Below are 23,825 nucleotides of genomic sequence, written 5' to 3'. Positions count from 1 at the left end.
CTGCCCCTTAATCACACATACTGACTTACTGAAGCGAAAATCAAAACCCACAATTAACAGCAATTACATTATCTCAGTCCTCATATATACATCTATATAAGCTGTGCACTCCTGGATTTGGGCAATTTGTCCCATTTTTCATATATTTTTTTTTTTATTTTATGATGATTTTTAACGTCGTGTTTTACACACTTTGGTTCCATTCATGACAGGACAAGTAGTTACTGCTTATACAGCATTTACATTTTCGGCATTTAGCAGACGCCTTTATCCAAAGCGACTTACATTATACAGTTTAAGCAACTGAGGGTTAAGGGCCTTGCTCAAGGGCCCAACAGTAGTAACTTGACAGTGGTGGGTTTGAACCAGCAACCTTCTACCAGTTTACCTGACTGCATGTTTTTGGACTGTGGGAGGAAACCGGAGCTCCCGGAGGAAACCCACACAGAAAGGACCCGGACCACTTCATCTGAGAATCGGACCCAGGGCCTCTTGCTGTGATGCGACAGTGCTACCCACCAAGCCGATTACATTTGTTCTTTATACCAGACATATTAGACAGTGCTTGCCGTGTACTCCAAATGAATGAGGTCTTAAAGGCAGAAAAGCAAAACTGAATCCACTGTTGAATGAAAGACATATGAATGTTTGCTTGGAGTTTGTTGAACTGTATATAAGTGAGTCAAGAAGAGGGTAAAAGGCAGGAGATATAATCCCTCCAGTGGGTCCAGGGTCGACCCCAGGGCCTCATCCAACTGGAGATGTCAGTGGGGCATCCGAATCAGATGACCGAACCACCTCAAGTGGCTCTTCTTCTCATTAACATCGACCTTACCGGCGGAAAATATCGACTGAAGTTTGTAATATTAATGGCAATAAAGAAGAATAAAGACATTTTACAATCTCCAAGTTTAATACATCATTTGAAGCAGCACTACAAAGACTTTTTTATATTCCAAAAAAATTCACACTGCTATATACAACTCCAAAACCAGACGTTTTTAAACATTCTGCCATTATACAGAGCAATTTCAAGAAAGAAAAGGTATCGACTTTAATGTTCCGATTAACAGACTGATGAGTATTGCATGTTGTCACAGTATGAAACAAAGAACATCTTCACCCAGAACGTTCCGCACAGTTCAAGTTTCCTATAATCGGTCCTTTTAAAATTAAAGGAACAACTCACCACTCAATAACTGACTTTATAATAACAATAAATCCAATGTAAAAGAAGAGAAACAACAAATGATTTAAAGATCTAAGACGCATCATAACTCCACCACACAAACACTTGAACCCTGCATTACATTGCACTCAAAAATATTCCCTAAGGAAAACAAGAAATCGCACTAAACTTTCCGGCAAAACACCCAGTGAACTGCACAAAACTCCCAACTGCATCATTTTTATTTAATATTACGAATTTGCATTCGATACAATTCAAATGATTTGGAGCTTTATTCTATTTTTGTATTTTTCCTCTTATCTCCCAATCTACTCGTATCCACTGCTGCTGACCTTGACTCTGATCCAGGAGGGCCATACCCAACACCCCCTCAAACGTGTGGTTTCACACAGGGATCACTATAGTGTACAGAGAGTCACGCACTGCTCTCCATTATTCAGTCTATGTGCAGCACCACAACCAGCCAGCAGAGGTCGTAATTGCAGCAGGAATCCCTGCAGCGCTCCCTCCCCCAGACAGGCCGATCATGTCTGTGTAGTCGCCTGGTAGCCGGAGAGTTTAGTGTAGCTGGGCAAGCGTGTTTTACCGTGCCACTTGAGCACCAGGACTGAGTAGAATTTAACTTAAGTTCTTTGTGGTTTCCTCGCCTACTAGTGCTCTTTCTGTGCTGCTCCAAGGGTTGAGAACCTCAGTGCTGAAGGTTTTAATTCATATTCCAATTTCCTATTCCAGGTCTCCAAATTCATATTCCTTAAGAAATTGCCTTGGCATCCCTGGTCCACATTCTGTGAAAACTGCAGACCATTACACTCCCTATGAGACACTCGCGTAACTGCCAGAGCCGAGACGTACCACGTCCAGTCATCTTACGCCCACTGAGACTCTTATGTACCCCAGGCCAATAACTACTACATAATAAAGAAGAAGTGTGGCCTGCAAGACTGGCTTGAGTCCAGTGTTGAATGACCTACTGTTAGTGGTAGATGGTAGAAAGCCACATTCCTATGGAGTAGAATCACTGAAATGCATCAAGAATGCCTTGGAAACATCAGACTTCAAGTACAACATAAGGCAAGACGTCCTCCTAACTAATGAGAGTGGTTATTGTTGTCAGAGCCTCATTCCATTCTAGTGGGGTTTGCTCACTGGTGTCGAAAAGTACCCAGATTTAAGAGTCCTGTGATTAAACACTGACCGATACTTCAAGTGTTCGTTTCATATGTGCAAGACTGATGAATTTATTCCAGAATTACTTTCGTTCTATCATTCCTTCCTGCTGTACTGCTTTCAAAGTCCAAACACCTAATAAAAATCAGCACGATCAAGCCTGAACGTACAGAAAAAGAAATCAAACAAACAACAAATTGATTAAAACAAACAAAAATAGAACATATATTACAGTACAAGTACAAGTCTGTTTCTGTTTCCTACTGTTGAAATTAAGAATGAAATGCTCGGACACCGACGGATACAAATGTCCTCAGTCGCAGTCACAATTCTACAGCGTTACTAACTTAAACATTCATAGTAAATAAACAAATAATAAAAAAATTACTGAAATCTCTAAATTCATTCATTCATCTTCAGATCATTACGGTATCCGGGGTCGTCCATGATGCTGCCACACCTTTTACTTCAGGAATTAGATCACTGAATGATAATAAAAATCTCTTCCCCAAAAATCTTTGCCCATCTTTGCCTTGACAGTCCCATCTTCACCGATACCCCGACACCAACCCACCTTGTTTGTTAGCTTAGTTTCTTAGATTTGCACTCTCCTCCTAGGGTGTTCGAAAAGGAGATTCGTACCAGACCGCAAAGACTGGACCATCAATAGCCTTGCAGGTACGTGGGCTCTGGAACCGTCACCAAGCTGTCCAGATTTAAGGTACAACCTGACCTGACAAATATTATTGGTGCTACACAGTTCCACAAACCAGCTTGTTATCTTATGTGGAATTTGGCATGTTCTTTCTGTAACTGTAAGTCTCTCCAGGTACTCTGTGTCTCCAAGTCAACCCTGACCTGAACCAGACACCGAAGATGAATGAATGAAATATATTTGTCTCTTTGTGAGAACGCGTCTTACTTATATTACTCCACTATTAGTTTTTATAAATTCTCACAGGATATTTAGTACAATAATCTATTTATTCATAAGATTAAATCAAAGAATATAAATATATACATTTATCTCTCTAGAGTCTGTTTGCAGTAGTATGTTGTGAGAATTCGATTATTTTCCTGCACGATTTCACTAATGAAGGAATTGAAATGAAACAAAGTGGTTTGTTACGTTTTGGGTCCTGTGTAAACGCTATAAAAAATGAAAATAATAAAACTGGCCTCTGTGGACGAGCGTGAAGCTTCTCTTTGTTGTAAGTGCTATGTTAAATAAACCTGCCTCGGCGTGACGGTGCCGAGTCACATTATTTCAGACTGTTCAGTCACTTTTTTTTTTTTTTTTGCTAATCTGTAAACAGAACGCAGTCCGATTTCAACACGTAAACTTTAAACGTCTATTTTCAGTACGACTCTAATAAAAAAAGACAAAAAAGGGAAACAAAACTTCCTCATTGGTTAGCTCTTATCAAAACAGCTAAATGTCTAGAGTAGACGTAGTCATTCTCTGTAATATTTCAACGTTTCGAGTTATGATCGAGATTCTCTCTGATGTTTAGTGTTTCTCCAGCGTTTCAGAAGTGCTTCTTGTCCTTCTTGCCCTCGCCTTCGCCCTCGTCCGCTCCGTCTCTCCGGCGTTTGCGGCTGCGGGCGCCGATCTTGGAGGCTGGCGGCGAGTCCAAGCCCAGGAGTTTATGGATCTGACGGAAGGCCAGTAATCTCAGCGCGTACTGAAAGATCAGAGCTCATGTTCATCTGATCATCTTACAAAGGATGAATTTCAACTTTAATATGAATAAAACACATGCTTGGAAACAGGAGGTAAAGATCTGCCCCTCAGTCATGTGATTGTTTGAAGGTAATTAATATACACAGATCAGCCATAACATTAAAACCTCCTCCACTTTGTAGTTCTACAATTACTGACTGTAGTCTGTCTGTTTCTCGACATGCTTTGTTACCCCCTTTCATGCTGTTCTTCAATGGTCAGGACCCCCACAGGACCACCACAGAGCAGGTATTATTTAGGTGGTGGATGATTCTCAGCACTGCAGTGACACTGACATGGTGGTGGTGTCCACTGATGAAGGTCTAGAAGATGACCGACTCAAACAGCAGCAATAGATGAGCGATCGTCTCTGACTTTACATCTACAAGGTGGACCGACTAGGTAGGAGTGTCTAATAGAGTGGACAGTGAGTGGACACAGTATTTAAAAACTCCAGCAGCGCTGCTGTGTCTGATCCACTCATACCAGCACAACACACACTAACACACCACCACCATGTCAGTGTCACTGCACTGCTGAGAATCATCCACCACCTAAATAATACCTGCTCTGTGGTGGTCCTGTGGGGGTCCTGACCATTGAAGAACAGGGTGAAAGCAGGTTAAAAAGTATGTAGAGAAACAGATGGACTACAGTCAGTAATTGTAGAACTACAAAGTGCTTCTATATGGTAAGTGGAGCCGATAAAATGGACAGTGAGTGTAGAAACAAGGAGGTGGTTTTAATGTTATGGCTGATCAGTGTGTATATACTGTATATATTTCAGCCACAACAATTGATAGATTTTTTATCCATTATTATTATTTTTGGTGTTTAGATACCTGAGCGGATTCTGTTATATCTTCTCTGGCTTGCTTGGTCATTCCCTCCAGTGCATCAGTTTGACCTTTTTCGCAGGGGTCCAACAGCCCTGGACCGTCTGAATGCAGAACAAAAGTATAAAAGTGTAAATAAGTATAAAAATCTTTACATCTGAGCACACTGTACTGTGTTATAGATTTACACACAATAATAAAGACAGAGCAATAAATACTAATACACTTTCCTGCAGACTGAGTAAAAATCACTGGGGTGCCCAGGTGGCCCCAGGATGCTCCACTAGCACACAAGTGCTGGGATTTTGAACTCCGGTCGGCTGAGCGCACCCTAGCGGGCATAATAGGAAGTGCCTGGAGCAGACAAAAATCGGCCGTTAACGTCTGCTGGGTGGGAAAACCGGACTGAATATGGGTGGAGTCCTTGACGATGTGTAAGGACACTGATAGGCCAACACCCACCCATCTTGTTATTACAGCTAACAATCAATACCCGTGCAGGTAGGTGAGCTCTGGAACGGTCACCCTACTTCTAACTATCTTAGAAGTCAAAAACAATGGCTGCTGGAGCCTATCCCAGCTTTTCAATGGGCGCAAGGCACACAGTAACACCCTGGACGGGACGCCAGTCCATCGCAGGGCAGACACACACACACACACACACACACACACACACACTTATAGGGCAATTTAGTGTCTCCAATTAACCTGACTGCATGTTTTTGGACTGTGGGAGGAAACCGGAGCTCCCGGAGGAAACCCACGCAAACATGGAGAGAACATGCAAACTCCGCACAGAAAGGACCCGGACCGCCCCGCCTGGGGATCGAACACAGGACCTTCTTGCTTTGCCGACATTTTCTTCCAATATCCAAAATATTCATGTCATTCAGAGTCCTTGAATGGCGAAGAAGACAAACGGATCGACCCTCGATCGAAACAAATCCATACTCTCACTCCAAGCCCAGATAACCAAACTGAAGCTTTTATTCTAGACACATTATGAGAAGAATTAATTCCTAGGAGAAGACAATATGCTTGGAAGAGCTGAAGGTAAATGAGGAAGAGGACGGCCAGCAACAAGATGTATGGATACAATCAGAGGGATAATGAACGAACCATTAAGACGCCTAAAGACCCAACAGAAGACCGGATGTTCTGGAGAAACACTATCCATGTGGTCGTCTTATTTATATTATTAATTTTAGTAGTAGTATTTAAAAACAATAAAGCTAAGTGTTTACAGTATTTTAGTGGTAGCTCAGTGGTTAAGGTACTTGACTGGTCATCAGAAGGTTGTCGGTTCAAGCTTCATCACCACTTAGGCTCTCAACCATCAATTGCTTAAATTGTCTTCAATGATAATTGTAAGTCGCATTGAATAAAAGCGTCTGCTAAATGCCACAAATGTAGTTTACACGTAGTGTCGTACCTTCCAGTATGACTCCACTAGCTACACATTCCAGCACTCTCCTCATGGCCTCTCCTGGACTCAGTGCGGTAGCGGCACTACTGATCGCTTTCTCCACCAGCAGCTCCATCACCTTCAAACATCAAATCCAACACCGACATTCACGTACCGATCATCAGAGAACAAACCCATAAACCGTGACGTTCAGGCGGCACGAATGCCAAGCTCACCCAGTCAGACATCTCGCTCCAGGTCGGTATGCGCTGACCGAGGTCTCTGAGCACACGGATGACGATCACACAGGACTGGAGACCATTCGCACGAGCCTGTCGACAAAAGCCATAAGGACGTCATACGTACAAGCCCGGGTCACTCATTTATTAATGGAATCTGCGAAGCTACAAAGCTTAACAGCACTGTGGATTGTTCTACACCTCCACATTAATGATATAAGTTGCTGTATGTATATTTATGTATATTCTCTTCCAGTATGAATAACTTAAATTAAATAAAGAGTAACTGTTCATTAACATGTACGAGAGTTTATTTACTGTAGAAAACTTGGAAAATCATCATGGCATGGAATTGGCCCTGGAATGTCCACACAAGGGCACAGATGTCTAATATTCCATTATAAATGACGTCCTTGTAGCTGCAACACTGACTGGTGTCAAAGCAGCAGCCCTTCTCAACCAGCAAGGGCATTAAACAAGTGACCGAGGGTATGTAAGGGAATTAAATGTAGCCAAATTGGGACACAACATTGTGGTGGGGGTATGGGTGTACACGCAACCCACCAAACCAGATGTAGCCTAGTGAGTGAAGTTTGTTTGTTTATTAGGATTTTAACGTCATGTTTTACACTTTGTTTACATTCATGACAGGAACGGTAGTTACTCATTACACAAGATTCATCAGTTCACAAGTTTATATCGAACACAGTCATGGAAAATCTAGTGTCTCCAGTTCACCTCACTTGCACGTCTTTGGACTGTGGGAGGAAACCAGAGCACCCGGAGGAAACCCACATGGACCCACCTGGGGATCGAACCCAGGACCTTCTTGCTGTGAGGCGACAGTGCCACCCACTTAGCCACCGTGGGTAAAGTTATGAACTAGTAACCAAAAAGTCGCTGGTTCAAGCCCCATCACTGCCAAGTTGTCACTGTTGGGCCCTTGAGCAAGGCTCAAGTCACTTTGGATAAAAGGTGTCTGACATACTCCAAACCAGCCATTTGCACAAGACTTTATGTTCACTAGTGTATGTAAATTTCTTAATCAATTAAACACAGCATGAATAAACAAGGGCCCAGGTTAGAAATCATTCCTAAATCTTATAACGGTTTACCTGAAACCATTTCGCATGGCGCAGAGCAGCCAAATACTCAAGGCACTTTTTCCGTTTAAGAACGTCTCCAAGATCTTCCTCAGGCACTGAAAAGAGACGAACGAGGCACATCATCATAGAGCACAATCATACAGATGTTCCAGTTGTTGTACAGCTGCATAGCAAAGTGTTCCCTTTTCATTTTACATTCAATTAAAATCATTCTGTGTGATAAATGCAATAACGGAGGAATTCTGAAAGAGGGAAATCACCGGTAAAGCACTTTAAGATGATAGAATACAGAGAGGAATCTATCAGGGGAAGGAAATAACCAGACGCGCGCTTTCCAAACCCCCAGGTTCCTAAAAGTTATTACAGTGGAACAAGTTACGCAAAGACTGAAAATAAAATCTTCTCGTGATGCAAGGATGAACTTACGTACAAAACTCACAGTGATGAGCTGTACATTAAAAATCCCCCTTTATGAAGAAATAATTCAACATTTATAACCTTATTTCTTTCTAGAGCTTCTGTAGTACATGACCAATTACAAGCAACAATTATTGCAACACATTTTCCTATAATGAGAAATAAATAGAGAAAAAGTGGAAGCACCAGTCGTGGAAACCATTGAAACTGGATTTTCAAAAGTCAAGTCAAGTCAAATTTATTTATATAGTGCTTTTTACAATGAACATGGTCTCAAAGCAACTTTACAGAATCCAGGACCAACAGACCAAAAACCCCTATTGAGCAAGCTGAGGGCGACAGTGGCAGGAAAAACTCCCTTAAAAATACAGGAAGAACCTTGAGAGGAACCAGACTCAGACGGGACCCCTGTCCTTCTTGGGTGGCCTGGAGGAAACTTTAACTAAATAGAATTTACACAATCGTACAAAACACAACATTAAATTGAACTGAAAGTTATAACTAGCAAAAAAATAATTGGAGTTCTTCACTGTTCAGTCCAGTCTGTGAGAAAGTCCATTGTAAGTTCTGGACATTTTTGGTGCAAACGTCAGGTTTCCGTCACATCTAGCAGGAGCAGCATTGTTGGCACTGCAGTCTATAAAGGCATTATGATCGTCACCTGCATGTCCTGCCTCACTGCATCCGTAAACATCCTCCTCTTCCTCAGAACCCTTCTCCCCACAGAACTCCCACTTTGCCTCTGCACGTGCCCAAACCTTCTCAATCTCGCCTCTGTAATGTTCCCTCTAAAACATCCTACACGCACTTGGTCCTTTTAGAACTGGGATGGATTTGTGAGTAAGAAGAAGAAGTGGTTGGTAGTAATGGTCACATGCTAAAAGGATTTGTACATCCCAAAGGAGCAAAGCTACACCAATAATGATGGACACTGTGGTTTTAAACACCATTTTCTTCAGACTGATATAAGAGCTGCATTATAGGCACTCAGTATATTAAATTCTTGTCCTTGGTAATTGGTCACAGGCTACAGAAGGGTAGAAAGAAATTCAGCATATACACTATATGGTCAAAAGTATTCGGACACCTGACCATGAGCTTGCTGGATGTTCTAAGACCCTATGTGATCTTTTCAGCTTGGGAATATGTGCCCATTTAGTCAAAAGATGACAGCATCTTGATGTTGGTCAAGAAAGCCTCAGTTGGTGTTCCAAAGCTGCTGATCGGGGCTGAGGTCAGGGCTCTATGTAGGACACTGGAGTTTCTTTAAAATGTCTTCACGCTGGAAAAGGAAAGGGGCTTCCCTAAATGCTTGCTGCTTAGTAATTAGAAAGGGTGTCGCAATACTTTTGTCCATATAGTGTGTCTGTAAAATATCCAAACCCAATCTCCATATTACCCTTAACATAAATATTGAGTCAGCAAAGACATGTTAGTGTTTTACTCTTTAATTTTAGGGGTCCAGAGGTGCAGGACTTCCATCTTTCAATCCTCGGTTAACACCCTTAGTCTAGTATTATCAAACAGTCCAATCAGATGAACGTTGTTGAAACAGCGTTCCAATTAGAAAAGGTCCAGTGGCAACCAAACATGTCTAGGCTAAACCACTACACGAGGATCAGTTTTATTTTTGTCGACATAATCTGATTAGCCAGTTAAATCCACCCTGTGCTGTTTTAAATTCTAGACAATGTACACAGACAGAGGTCTGTCTTTTATATATATATATATATATATATATCGTCATGCACAGCAAAATCATACATTCAACATTACAGAAAGGTCAGAGATCCAGCTTTAGATTCCACCAGGGAAATCAGAAAATGGGCGCTAATAACGAGAGGATTTGGGGCCAATTTACATTCTGATAAATACAGTAATAGAAATAATAAGTGATGCTGATACTGATCTGTATTAATTACGTGCTAGAAGTCAGATTGAGCTCAAATTTGGCTTCTTCATCTGTTTTTATCACTGAAAGGGAAACATACAGAGCTGCTGACTGAAAGCGTGGGGTTCTCTAACCTTTCTCAGGCGGCCTGTTGCCCGCCTTTTCCTCCGTGCCGGGCTCCTCCCGCATCACCGGCGAAGTGAGACAGACGGTCACCTGCATTTTTGGATCCGTGCTGGAAAGAATGACGATGCTGGCTTCCTCAGGCTGAGCCCGCACCAGATACTGATCTTCAGAAGAGTTCTGCCGGGTTAAAAGGACACTCTGCGTTACTCACTACAGAGGAGACGGCCGGGAGGAACACGGAACGCCGGGGCTGTAGCCCCCTCGAGAACAGTGACATGGAAATAATCACTTTCACCGAGAGATGGGAATGATGCTAGAGCTTTGTGTCCTATAATATATAGGATATACATAACCCGGCTGTCTCTGTAGGGTCCAGTAGGGCTGTCACAGTCACCAAATAAACACCAAACCACAGATTTCTTCAAATCGTATCTACGGTATATTAGCTTCTGTGTGGCCGTTGCTCAAGATACAACAGACAGCAGAGCATCCTCATTTTTTCAGGAACCTAAAATGCTAAAATGTCCAATAGAAACTAAAATATTCTGCCCCCGTCCTCCCACCTGCAGACTGTGACAGCCCTAAAGATTAGGTGTCATAACCAGGCAGGGCAACTAAAGATCAGCACTTTGCATATTAAACCTAGTACTTAAAAAGAACCAAATAAAATAACAAACACCCACGTTAGATTTCAAAACGCTACGAGCCCCCTGATGCCACGTGACTGTTTAAAACCACATTCTTAGCGAGGAGGAAGAGAACTACTTTAAAGTGGCTTAAACGTGCTTCGATTCTCAGAAAGCAGGAAAAAGAAAACCAGTGTTACTGGTAATCCCCCACCTTGATCTGAAGGTGTTATTGTTTATTGATCCGTGACGATGAGAGCCTCCCCGACAGTCACGTGAAAATGTATTTATTTATTTATAGAAAGTAAAGTTTCTGCAAATAAAACCGATCCTTAGGCTGCGTCTGAAATCGCATACTAGCACGTCCGAATGCGTAGTATACGTTAAACGGTACGCTAGAAGTACCCGGGTGACCTACTGCCTGGGCAGCTATTTTAAGTATGCAAATGATGCACACTTACTAGGGATGTAACGATACACTCTACCCACGATGCGATGTGATTCACGATACAATTTTTTCCCAATTTTTTAAACTAAATGATGACAGTTTCCTTTTATTATTTCTTTTTAAAAATAAAATAAAATCCTGTATTTGTGCCTGTCTTTTATTTATCTAAATAATGAATGTCCTTTTATTTCTGAGGTAGGTACAAACTATGCAGAACAATGCTGCACATTTCCCTTTTTTGTGTAAAATGAAATTTTAAACTAAATCCCACATTAAATAAATAAATGAATAATACAAATAAAGGAAGTATCCTCACATAAATAAATTTGGCTGGAAAATTACGAACCTGGCAACCCTGTAGTGACGTCAACCAGGCGAGGTGAATAGCGCCAGCGCCCTCTGCTGTTTAAAGCGAATATCGATTCATTATACATGCAAACCGATTTGAATCGTTACACATGTGAATTGATTTTTAACTGTTTTGTGGTGCTTACACTTACGGTCTGATAATCTATCCCATAATTCAACTGGAGCTGCAAAGGTGTCCGTAGCAAAGAAGAAAGACGGCGGAAAGTGGAGTAAGACAAACATTAAAAATGTTGTGAATAGGTATGTTCCTGAGTAACGTTATGAGCAGCTTCGTGGAGAACGATGAATTTGTCCAAATTAAAAATCGTTAGAACTGTGGCGACGTGACGTTGGTAGGATGGCGGACGTAGTACGTACGAGGTTGTGTACTGACAGAGCTTACTTCTTTACCGGCCGAGCAGCGCGTACTTGCCTGGAATCTAGTACGTACTGTTTAAGTATGCGATTTGGGACGCAGCCCCAAATTAATCAACAGCAGAATCAAAACAGATAGGACATGAACTGTTGAGTATATATTAATGGCACATTCATGTTCTGGGGCAAAAAATAATAGTTCGTTTAACAAGTATATATACCAGGGTTATTCAAAAAGTTTCCACACTTTTTAAACTCTATTTACTAAGAATTTTAAAAACAAACTCCATCACTTTTCCACACACTCGTTTTCTGATGCATTTTTCCAGCATCGTACCAACTTATTAACGCCGTCAGCAAAAAACGTTTCTGGTTGAGCGCGTAGCCACTGATGCGCCGCTGCCTTCACATCATCACCACATGAAAATCTTCTTCCCCTTAAAGCTTCTCTGAGCGTCCAAAAAGGTGGAAACCAGATGGAGCTAAATCCGGACTATAAGCGTCTCTCAGACACGACCGATTACAGTGCGGATATATATATACAGTATATATATGAATACATATTTATTTGATTTGGTGGTCGCCACAGCTGATAGAGGTCTGCATACCAGATTTGGCACAGATTTCACCCCTCCTTTTTATCCAGGCTTGGAAATGGCACTAAGAGGCTTCACATCCTCAAATGTGACAAATAGCCGGACCAATAATTGTAGATGGCGATAGTGCAAAGTGACTTATTGACATTTAATTATTAATTTTTGTTTTTCTGTAGTTAATTCGAAAAATTACTTCAATCCAACTGACCTCACAGCTCATACCAATTCAGCTACGTAAGACATAACCCTTATTAATAATAAACACATTCACTATAGAGAACCTGGCTACTCTGTTGTAGCCATGATGGTCTACGTTTTCACTTTAACCTGGAGTCCACGGTCGCCCAACACCTCGGACAGACGCAGACACAGGACGAACAGAACGGATGATTTCTTACCAGTTGTTTGGGCAGAAGTTGGACAATGTCGTTCAGCAAGGACACGGTGGGTTTCTGATCAGTGAGCAGGATGAGCTGAATGTTTCTGTCTCCACGTAGCAGGAGGCCTTTAGCCAGGATCCCCACTCTCATCACTCCCTTCAGCATCCGACCCTGGTCCACCCTGATCCACAATCAACCAGAGATAAATAACATGCTAACGTTTCTTTAATAATAAAAAAGTCATATTACATTACAAGTCACAAATAGCACGTACACAGTCTTAGTGTCACCCGTATCACAAAATTAAATAGTGAAAGACGTATAATATCTTGTAAATAAAATGCTCCAATGGGTGTTCAGGTGGAACAGTGGTAAAACACACTAGCACTCGTCGGTTCGAAACTCAGCTCTGCTACCGGCAGGCTGGGCGCCTACGTAAACAACGATCGGTTGTTGTTCAATGGGAGTGCCGGAAGGGGATTCTTAACAACTGATGCATTTACGACCTCTGCTGGCTGACTGATGGCGCCTTAGTCACGGCTCTCCTCAGTCAGAGTAGAGGTCAACATTGGTTCCCTTTCCAGGAAAACTGAAATCAAAGTTTGAGAGCAGAGGGGCAAGCTGGTATGTCTAATCTCAGCTCAAACATTATTTAAAACAATTAAACTGCTACTAAACGGTCGTTTTATTTTATATTACCACCACTTTGCTATTGTGGTGGGGTTGGTTTCCAAGCAAACACTGGGCACAAGGCAGGAATACACCAGACAGAGCACTAATCCATTGTTAGGCTTTATTCGCCGACCCCCAGGAACCCAGATGTCAGCGGTGGTGGGACAGCATAATACACCGCTGGACCATCGAGCACTGCTAGTAAATGCTGTTCAAAAAACAGTCTATAACTTAATTTATTTACTTGGGTTTTAATACCATACCATACATTAATACAGGTGTTCAGTATCTCTGTTTATTTTATCTTGTCTTTATACTGTGGGTCCAACCTGTTCTTGTGTTGTACAGACATAATAAAAGGACTCACTTGTTATTGGCTGAATCTTTCCCCTCCTGCGTCTGCAGCACGTCCGACACTTTTTTCAGGGCTTTCTCTACGTGCGAGACGATCCGCTGCACAGCTTCAAGTTCGCCGTCCGCCGGGTAGATGGCGGCGTGCTTAGCCATGATGTGCCGGTCGTCCGGTGAATCCGGCCTGCGAACCGCCGGCTGCAACGATACAGAGCAGGAACCCAGATATCATACTGTTCATTTACCAGCACACGTGAGCGCTACAGTACTGTTCCGTTTCTCTGCTCCGTGTCTGAACTGTATCCACACTGCCCATCTGATGCTATTTTATTATTTATTGTTTACCCTCAGATCACATCACAAATCTCCCTGGTCCTTTTGAAGAACAAATAAAAAGCATTTCTTCAGTCATCCAGTCAGCAGTACAATAACCTTTCAGAAATCAGCTTTTATCCAAAGTGACGTACAATTGTGACCAAATACAATCCAAGCAATTAGGAATTTGGGCCTTGCTCAAGGGTCCAACAGTGGCAACCAGTAAGTGGAGCTTTAACCAGAGCCCTTACAATTACTAAGAGGGTTCTTCAAAAGGTTTCCGCACTTTTTTAACTCTATTTATTAAGAATTTCAAAATCAAACAACATTACATTTCTACACAGTCACCTTCCAATGCATTTTCCCAGCGTCGTACCAACTTTTTAAAACTGAGCAGTTGAAAGTACAGAAAACTGTCATATTTTAGTCCGTTTAATCGTAGACCATGTTTATTTATTTTCAACAAAACATGGAATTTGACTAGGCTAGGGCTGGGCGGTTCGACCAAAAATAACTATTTAAGATTTCACTTTATTTTTGGAAGACCGGGACTTATTGCATGTCTGTGGCTGATTCTACTGTCATAAGTTGTAATTTCACCATGTATATAATGAAGGTTTTGAGGACTATAAGCTGCCTGATTGGTAACAACGGTGCACGTGAAGGTTCCTTGTTCCTTCCTGATCAGCATAAAGACCTGAGAGACTTTGATAAGGACCAAATCGTTATGGCTGGACGACTGGAATGAAGAACCGCCGAAACAGCAAGAGGTCATGTCAGAGGACATGAAGACTATGGCGGCATTCGCATGACACGCAGCAGAACCACGTTTGCACCGACTGTGCCATTGTTTCCTACAGAATATGGTCAAGACGCTTACCTTGCCGCCAATGAGACAAACTGTTTATATGACACGGTTAAAAATGAAGCTTATTCGCTATGATATTTGTTCTCACCAGTAGAGGGGGCACTGCCATGCCAGGATGACCGGCGGGTGACGGGGGTGCCATTCTGCGCCGCTCATCCCAGTACATCTGCTCCTCCTCTGCCCTCCTCCAGTACAGGTCCTCCTCATATCTCCTACATCAAATAATCAAACAGTTGATATAAATCAATTCACACAGACACGGGGAGAACATGCAAACTCCAAACAGAAAGGTCTCCACCTGGGAATCGAACCCAGTACCTCCTCGCTGTGAGGCGACAGTGCTACCCACTGAGCCACCGTGCACTACAGCTGAACGGTCAAACAAAAACTGATCCTAAAAACCCTAATAAAGGGTACAAAAAAATTAAGCTGCCCAGATTCAGTGTTCCCAGGACTCATGGTTGTAGATCACTGAGTTCATAGCAGCCGTCCAAGCCCAAACTGGGGACGTGGACCAGCTTGTGGGCTTTCTACCAGCAAGGTGAAGGATGGGGGTCGGATGTGATGCCCACCAGTATTCAAGTGGCCCATACACACACACACACACACACACACACTTTGAAAGTTCTAGGATCGAAAATCCACAAACCTCATCTCGATGTGCCAGTGCTGCTCGTCCTCGTGATGTCTCGTCTGCACCTTCTGCTTCGTCAGTCTGGAGTCCAAAAGCTTCCGTGCCCGGTTGTTCGGCTTGATTTCCACCACCAGCTCCGGGTTGACTTTTTTCTGCAAGAGGTTTAATGCATTGATGCCGTGATGGGAGTTAATTTGGAGCACAATCATCAAGTTCTACAGCGGAGTTTAATATTCAGATTCAGACCTTGTACTGAAGTCGGTGCCTCCTGCCCTTTAAGTGCATGTCTTTGGCATTGGGGTCATTAAAGCTGCACTCGCACAGCTTGCAGTGGAAACGGACCAGTTTGCCGTCTTCGTTGCGTATCTGCGAACGAAGATTTGAATATTAATAGGAGTGGTAAAAACGGGATTAAAAAGAAGCATCAATTTATGATTATCTCGTTGCATTTAACATAAACTGAAAGCCAGGCCTTCTAATCCAACATTAGTCTGACCTTACAAATGCTTTTTGATTGATTTCACAAATTCAAAAACCTTGTGGAAAGCCTCCTCAGAAATCTGGACACTATGGTGTGAAAACCTAGGAAGCTCTCTACATGGACAGCATTTAAATATATGATGGACGGTGCAGAGAAACGAGTTATTTTCAAACGTAAATAAATTATTATTGATGTTTAATTTGTATAAACGTGCACAAGTGTATTTATTTGCAAATTCGGGCTTGTCAGTGAATTTTACCGTTTTCAGTACACGAAGGGAGATGTTAGTGGACATGCTAGCGCGTTGTGTTACCCCATCCTATTGGTTTGGATGGCATGATGCCTACCTTATAAGTCAATGACTTAGAATCCTCTCTACTTAGGAAGCTGCCTATGTAGGCAGTAAGACAGCTCACTAGGTTTTCGAACACACACACTATTTTAACAGCGTTCCTACTTAAGTATAAAGCAGACAGTTTTTTCTTGACTAGTTTTTATCTCCAACTAAATAGCAACATTTTGACTGTACCCGGTAAATTACTGGTTATTACCTGGTATTACAGCCACAACACATTATGGACGATAACTGGTTCTCCTTTAACAAATCCACAACAAAGACGTGAGAAGCTTAAACATAAATCGAATCCCGTACCTCCTCTACGTAATCGTTCCCGACAGGTTGGATGTCTGACTGAGAGCCACATCCGTCCCCTTCACCATCACTCTGAGGATCAGACTTCATCACCTGCTCGTTCTTCACCGGCTCTGGAGAAGCAGCTTTATATTGCATCCAAAACAGAAGAGGACATGATATTAAAAACAGCGAATGATCCAAATGCCCAGGACGTGCATGAAAAGCCAAAAATCCTTTGCAGAAGTGGTCAGAAATCAGAGATTCTTAAACATGTATATTAATGCATGGCTAAAGAAAATAAAAATACAGGAAGATTCACTTGAAGGAAGCCCAGAATATTCTGTTGTAACTCCAGTTAGGATGAAGCAATCTGAACCAAAAAAATATGCTACATTCCTCGACATACTGTATGTGTTTGTTTGGATTTTAATGCCATGTTTAATACATTTGTGTCATTTAATGGCAACAATAGGTATTACGTATCTGTGTTTATATTTTGGTCCATTTTTATATTTTCATCTTTATTATGGCTGCGAGGTAGGTTAAGATTGTTCTTGTGTTGTCTTGTGTTCGAATTTCTTTTATGGTTTCAGGCATGTGCACTTGTTCTCTTTCCTTGGTGTACTTGGGGCGTTCTATCAGAATGTGTTTTATTGTTACAGGCGTTTGGCAGATTTCACAGGTTGGGGGGTTTTCACCTTTTAAAGGGTGTTGGTGGGTTATTCTGTCGTGGCCGATTCGGCACCTTGTGTATATGACTTGATCTATGCCTCGTCCCTGGTGAATTCCAGGTTTTGCGTACGTCTTGACGTATGTGTAATCGATTGCATTACATGCGATGATCTGGGGCCAGACAGTTTTGCCCTCTTTGCAGCCCTCTGACATGTTAAATAAGACCTCCCAGTCTCCTGTGCTCGGCGTCTCGGGGGTATCATAGGCGACAGCTGCAGACGATGTTGCACGTCATCCATCGATCAATGATCCTGTCATTTCCAGCCTTTTTAACAATATGTCACGAACACCATATTTCATCCTAAATTCACTCAGACATCGCTTAAACGACCTGGCGACCCTATAGGTTGGCACCACGAAGACGCGCAGCTCAGTACTGTGCACCGCCATGCTAATGAGAGGTCGAGTGACTGAGTGAAGGGGTACGGGGTATGGAGCCGCAAGTTGCAAACGGAGCTTAAACGTGTCTCCGACGCAGGCGCATCCACGCTTATTCGAAGCTCCATATACTGAGGAGCACATTGCACTTTGTTTTGTTCAGGTTGCTTCGTCCTAGCGAGAGTAATTACAGAATATTCGGGGCCTCTTTGGAGTGAATCTCCCTGTAGTTTAGAATTCTATATAGAGGTTGAAAGGGTCTATAAAGCACACATGACTACACATGCAGGTATTCAGGTCATTACTGTGGTCAGGAAACACTGGACAGTCTGAACTTACCGACAACTGTCGTTTTTTGAGCAGCAGGTTGTTTAACTGGAGCCTGGGCTTTAACAGGGTTCGAGACGGCGGGTTTCTGCGGCGCTGCAGGAGCTCCAGCAGAAGCCTGAGTTTTTGCCAGGGGGGTCGTTGTGGAAACAGGGGCAGAGTTGACCAGAACCGGCTCGGTTGACGGTATCGGTTTGCCGAGTTTTGTGTGCAGCTTCACCACCTGATGATGATTCCAAAATAAGCACCTTTATTATGTGACAGAATGTATCACACACAAGTCTGCACATGAGCTCGTTAAGCTCGAGTGGCACCGACCTTCAGGTGCTTGGCTCCACGGATGTGCGCTTTGTAGGCGTCTGACCCGGTGCAGGAGATGTCGCAGAGCTCACAGCAGAGCTGAGTTTGAGCGTTATGCGGCCCGTTAGCGGTCTGAGCGCCGGACTTCTGCGCTGCCTCCTTCTTCTTGTGCTTCTGACCCTCAAGGTGCTCTCGGTAGGTCTGTAGCAGAGAAAGAGGAGCATAAGGTACGAGTGCAAAAAGTACAAATGCTTTTTACAGCCACCTCAATCAATAACTATTATAATATTCATGATAACTAATCAATATAAAACCTATTAAAACTTTAAATAATGGTCGCTCATGGCACTAATGACGTGACACAACTGACTGCAACAGCAACCCTTACTGTCCCGTAAAGGAGCCAGCATGAGTGGAGAAAGAATACAAAGAGAGTAGTGTGGTCCTCCAGGCAGGGTGACGCTTTATGTGAAAATCCGCCGCTGGTCAGAGTAAAGATGTGGACGGCAGCAACACATCCTCGAGGACATCGTACATCAGGCTGAGGTCGCCAGAGGACGATGCAAAGATAGATCAAATCCTACACCTTCTTTTTAAATGATAAGGGGAGGAAAAGACTGAAATGCATTATGGGTATTATGGTGCTGCAGTGGTAAATGACGCTACTTCTGGGTTCCAGGGTTCAAATCTGGATGGGGCGGCCGAGGCCCCACGATGAACTGGTGTCCTGCCTGGGTGTGTTACTGCACTGAACCCAGCGATTCTGGATAAGCCAAACACATATGAACTTAAGTGACGTCCCATTCTTAATCCACAGGGTTTAATATGATGTCGGCTTACCCTTTGCAGCTATAACAGCTTCAACTCTTCTGGGAAGGCTTTTCACAAGGTTTAGGAGTGTGTTTATGGGAATTTCTGACCATTCTTCCAGAAGCGCATTTGTGAGGTCAGACACTGATGTTGGACGAGAAGGCCTGGCTCACAGTCGCCGCTCTAATTCATCCCAAAGGTGTTCTATCGGGTTGAGGTCAGGACTCTGTGCGGGCCAGTCAAGTTCGTCCACACCAAACTGGCTCATCCACGTCTTTATGGGACCATCCCCAAACTGTTCCCACAAAGTCGGGAGCATGAAATTGTCCGAAATCTCTTGGTACGCTGAAGCATTAAGAGTTCCTTTCACTGGAACTGAGGGGCCGAGCACGACTCCTGGCAACCACCAAACCCAGACTCGGTCAAGAGGTGAACATGCCAAACTCAAAACAGGAGTTTAGACAGTGACTGGAGGTGAGGTTAGAACCCAAATACTGCAAGCACTGGATCTGTTCAGAGCTAATTACTGATTATAAATCTGAAATTCATATTTCTGACCATTATGACATACCTGTGGACCGGCGCAGCTGATCCTGCAGATGTCGCAGTAGTGCAGCTGAGGCTGTTTCGGAGGACCTTTGGGCTTCGGCGCTTTAGGCTGGTAAAACGTCGGCGTCTTGTACGTACCGCCGGCTGCACTGGTGACCGGGTTGCTCTTCGAGTTGCTCCACGACGAACTGGTGAACTGCTTAGCAGGTACCTGGGCTGGCTGCTGGGAAGGGTGGGGCTGATGGGAAGGACCTTGGAACTGACGGGAAGGGTTCTGGGGCTGATGCGAGGTACTCGGGGTATGATGGGAGGGAGCGTGGAGATGATTCTGGCTCTGCTGGGGGCACAGATGCTGAGCTGGTTGATAATACGCCTGAGTGGACGTGTAGCTGCTGGGTTCGTAAGTGGAGTAGCTGTGTCCTGCGAAAATGGAGAGAAGTGAATCGTCATGCTATTATAATGATAAAAAATAGAAAACTAATATATTAGTTTATATATATATTAGTTTATATATTAGAATATATTATATTCACTCACCAGAGTATGACGTAGCGGGTGTAGAGTTGTAGGATGAACTAGGCGTGTAGGTGGAGGGGTTGGATGGTTGCTGTACACTGGTGGAAATAGGGTAGGTGTTGTAGCTGGTAGACATGGAGCTGGCAGGAAGCGGGGCTTTGACGGGCGTGTCTTGTCTAGGCGTCTGGCTGTACACTGCGTTTACCGGCATGTATTCACTTTTAACATCTGAAGGAATAAACGAACTGTATTACCAAATGTCTGTGGACACTCAATGTATGACCACAATCAACGTATGACCATGAAGCATCTCCAGGACATGTCCAAGGTGCCTGTGCCACTGTGGGGATGGGGTTGGGGGTGTACGTATGTGATACGGCACTGTGAGGGAACCCAATAAACCCAGTACTGGCAGGTGATAACAGAAGGTAGTAGATTGAACGTACCTTGCTGAAAGTACGGTCCTGTTGACGTGTGCTGAGCAGGAGCGATGCTCGTCTGATAGTACTGCTTGTTATCATAACTGCCGACTGACATCGCCCTTCCATAGCTGTAGTTCTCCTGTATGCACCCGAATGAACAATCTTAGACTTAAAAGTGACTTTTACATGTTTAAGTATTATATAATAAAGGTTTTATAAGGTCAAATTTGCTCAAATTTCAATGATAGTTTTCAAATCTTGCAAATTTCCACATGGTCAAACCTGCGGAACAGTCAATCAAATCATTAAGAGTATTTTCACACAATCAGTAATTTAAAGAAAACACCATTAATAATAATAAATCTCCCATTGAGGACAATGAGTCCTAGTCAGGATGCCAGTCTGCCACAGGGCATCACAGGGCAGTTCAGAGTAGCTCGGAACAAGCAGCTATCAAACAGGAACACATCAATTACATCAATATTTTTACATGCAACAAAACGAACCTGATAGTTCTGAGGGGTGGTGGTGGGCTGAGCTGGTGTTTCCTGCTGCTGTCCATAACGGTAATCCAGAGCCATCTGAGTTTGATACGGCTGGTACGTCTGAGACACCGGCGGCTGAGGATTGTGTGCAGTGGCAGCGGCAGGAGCAGGAGCAGGAGCGTACGAGGCCGTCTGGGCTACAGCAGGAGCCGGTTGGATGCAGTAGCTAGCAGTGGTTGGTTGGGAGTAAGCAGGAGGCTGCTGAATACTGAATGAGAGCAAAAAGAAAAAATCAGAGGGAATACATTTTATTAGATTCGATTCATAAAAAAGGCCAGATGGGCATCTATATACACTACAGGTTGTGAGGTGATGCCAACACGGACCAACAAACGATCTACTGTGGCTTAAATTGCAGATGATTTAGATGCTGGTGATGTGTCACAACACACGGTGCATTGTTGCCGATGAAAGAGGTGCAGCAAGAACGCATTGTAGTGCAATCCACTCTGCAGCTTATGCCAAGTTCACACTACACGACTTTCCAAGTCGTCAGGTCGCTGTACAGTTCACACTACACGACTGGATCTCTTGTAATCGGGAGTCTTTCAAGTTGGTGTGGCTTTCACACTGCAGGACTGATCGGTGATACCCCCTACACTACACTGGAGCCACACTATACAAGCTATAAGACGGACTATATATACAGGCAATATATAGAAAATGTATGGACGTGTGAATGTATGTATTACAGTATTCAGTGACCAATGTATGTATGTACATATAAGCAGAGGTACACAACATCTGGTAACATACCGATGGCAATATACAGTAATATACAGATATGTAAGTTAGCAGCGTGTGGAATATTTACAAAAACAGTAAAGTACACAGCATGTAGGATGGGTACTACAAAATTTAGCTCAAGTCTGTATTGTCAGTCATTTATTTTATTTAGGAGGGAGATGAAGTCTGTGGGAAGAAACTGCTCTTGAATCTGGAGGTTTTAGTGTGGATTGACCTATAGCTCCTATGCAGTTATGGTCAGGGTGTGACCTCTTGTTTGGTCATCTCAGGTGGTGATTCATGATCCCACCCCCCACCCCAACAGGATACGAGGGGTCACCACACCTTATGTATGTTAAATGATCTGGCATTTAGACCCCAGATCCCAAATAATAATCCAAGACACGTTGTGCTGGGTGGTGGGTTTTCCTTTAATCTGTCACCTGTCTGTGCAATGTAAATGTACCTGATAAACACAGCATAACAGAAATAACGTCAAGCTGCTTCAAGTATAGTTTGTTGTTAGATAATTTAAGACAAAATTGCATCTCCAGTTTAATTCCAGCGGGTTTATTTACATCATTTATTAAGTTATCTAAGCTAAGCTAGTACATCCAACTGGCTGCCGCCCAACCGCATACTACCCTACTACATAGTATGCTAGCTGAATACAAGCACTATAAGTGAGTACTAATCTTCCATACTATCTAGTAGGTAAGTATGCAGGATGGGACGCCGCCGCTGACTTTGCTAGCTAGCTTAGCCAAATAACTTTGCATTGAGAACTCGTCTAGCTGGCCTATTTAATCACTGATCTAACCTGGCGTTCCACCAAATCATCATAAATCATCACCGGTTTAATGCGAACCCGAATGCAAATGACGTGTTGTACCTGTACTGCGGTGCAACGGCTCCATGTGTGTATCCGTAATAATTACTAGCAGCCATTTTAATCAGTGTTATTTCTTTCCCCACCTGTTTTCCGATAAATCCCGCCTTCTTACGCCGGATTGGATAGTAGTCTCACAATCCGTCCGCTGATTGGACAGATGAGAAGTCATTCACAGCACCGATCCAGAATGAGGCCGATTTTCTCTAAGCCATGAACAACCTCATGATCTGTCTGTATGCTTTTAAATTCTTTAAACTCTGCGCTTTATAGTTGTACAGATCCAAGAGTTAAACCCCGAAATGTTTCCCCTGGTCAGCTGGTCCTGAAGCTTATTAATCCTGCAGCAGATACTAACACTGTATTTTCAGGGTCCAGCTCCTGGGTGTAAAGTGCAGCCTTTCATTCAGGCTAGTTTATAAATGTATGCAGAATCTTTTTGGATGTGATTGCTTATTTCTGTCCTCTGTACATGAACTGAATACTGAATACGTTGTAAATCCATTGTAAATTGTAAGGTTATATGTAGGGTTGCCAACTTTCAGAACTGGAAATAAGGAACACCCTGGGCTGACGGCTTGGTGGAAGGCATAGGGTGGGGGGTGGAAGGTGTAGGGTGGAAGGTGTAGGGTGGGGGACCCTACACCTTCCACCCCCCACCCTACGCCTTCCACCAGTGGGATGCCGGTTGTTCACCTGAGCGGGAGTGGGGGGTAGGCGGTTAGGGTTGCACCTATAAAAAATATAACGGGTCTTACACAGTCATAGGAACATGATCAAATTGTTTTATTTAGGCTGTTTAAA

General features: G+C 43.2%; 1 protein-coding gene across 1 annotated transcript; it reads right to left on the bottom strand.

The window, feature by feature from the left end:
• Nucleotides 1–908: 908 nt before the first annotated feature.
• zfr2 (zinc finger RNA binding protein 2) lies at nt 909–23,091 on the bottom strand. The gene is made up of 19 exons (XM_063012730.1): nt 23,025–23,091; nt 21,368–21,614; nt 20,886–21,000; nt 20,461–20,667; nt 19,946–20,343; nt 18,583–18,765; nt 18,277–18,487; nt 16,846–16,970; nt 15,959–16,078; nt 15,728–15,864; nt 15,167–15,290; nt 13,912–14,093; nt 12,891–13,053; nt 10,108–10,276; nt 7,675–7,760; nt 6,557–6,652; nt 6,348–6,459; nt 4,922–5,019; nt 909–4,041 (listed from the first exon to the last, which is right to left on the bottom strand). The coding sequence occupies exons 1-19, from the start codon at nt 23,078–23,080 to the stop codon at nt 3,886–3,888; spliced, it is 2,985 nt and encodes a 994-aa protein (XP_062868800.1). The 5' UTR covers nt 23,081–23,091; the 3' UTR covers nt 909–3,885.
• Nucleotides 23,092–23,825: the final 734 nt, after the last annotated feature.

This window comes from Trichomycterus rosablanca, chromosome 17, assembly GCF_030014385.1.
Source record: "Trichomycterus rosablanca isolate fTriRos1 chromosome 17, fTriRos1.hap1, whole genome shotgun sequence".
Lineage (NCBI taxonomy): Eukaryota > Metazoa > Chordata > Actinopteri > Siluriformes > Trichomycteridae > Trichomycterus > Trichomycterus rosablanca.
Note: the sequence above shows the minus strand (reverse complement) of the source record. Positions and strands in the feature narration are given on the sequence as shown.

Bases quoted from the DNA above. Each gene is read 5' to 3' on its own strand.
- zfr2 (XM_063012730.1), bottom strand. From the start codon at position 23,080: ATGGCTGCTAGTAATTATTACGGATACACACATGGAGCCGTTGCACCG. The intron at 18,766-19,945 runs GTATGTCATAAT...TCTCTGCTACAG, and splicing joins TCAGCTGCGCCGGTCCACAG to ACCTACCGAGAGCACCTTGA. The intron at 18,488-18,582 runs GTCGGTGCCACT...AATCATCATCAG, and splicing joins GTGGAGCCAAGCACCTGAAG to GTGGTGAAGCTGCACACAAA.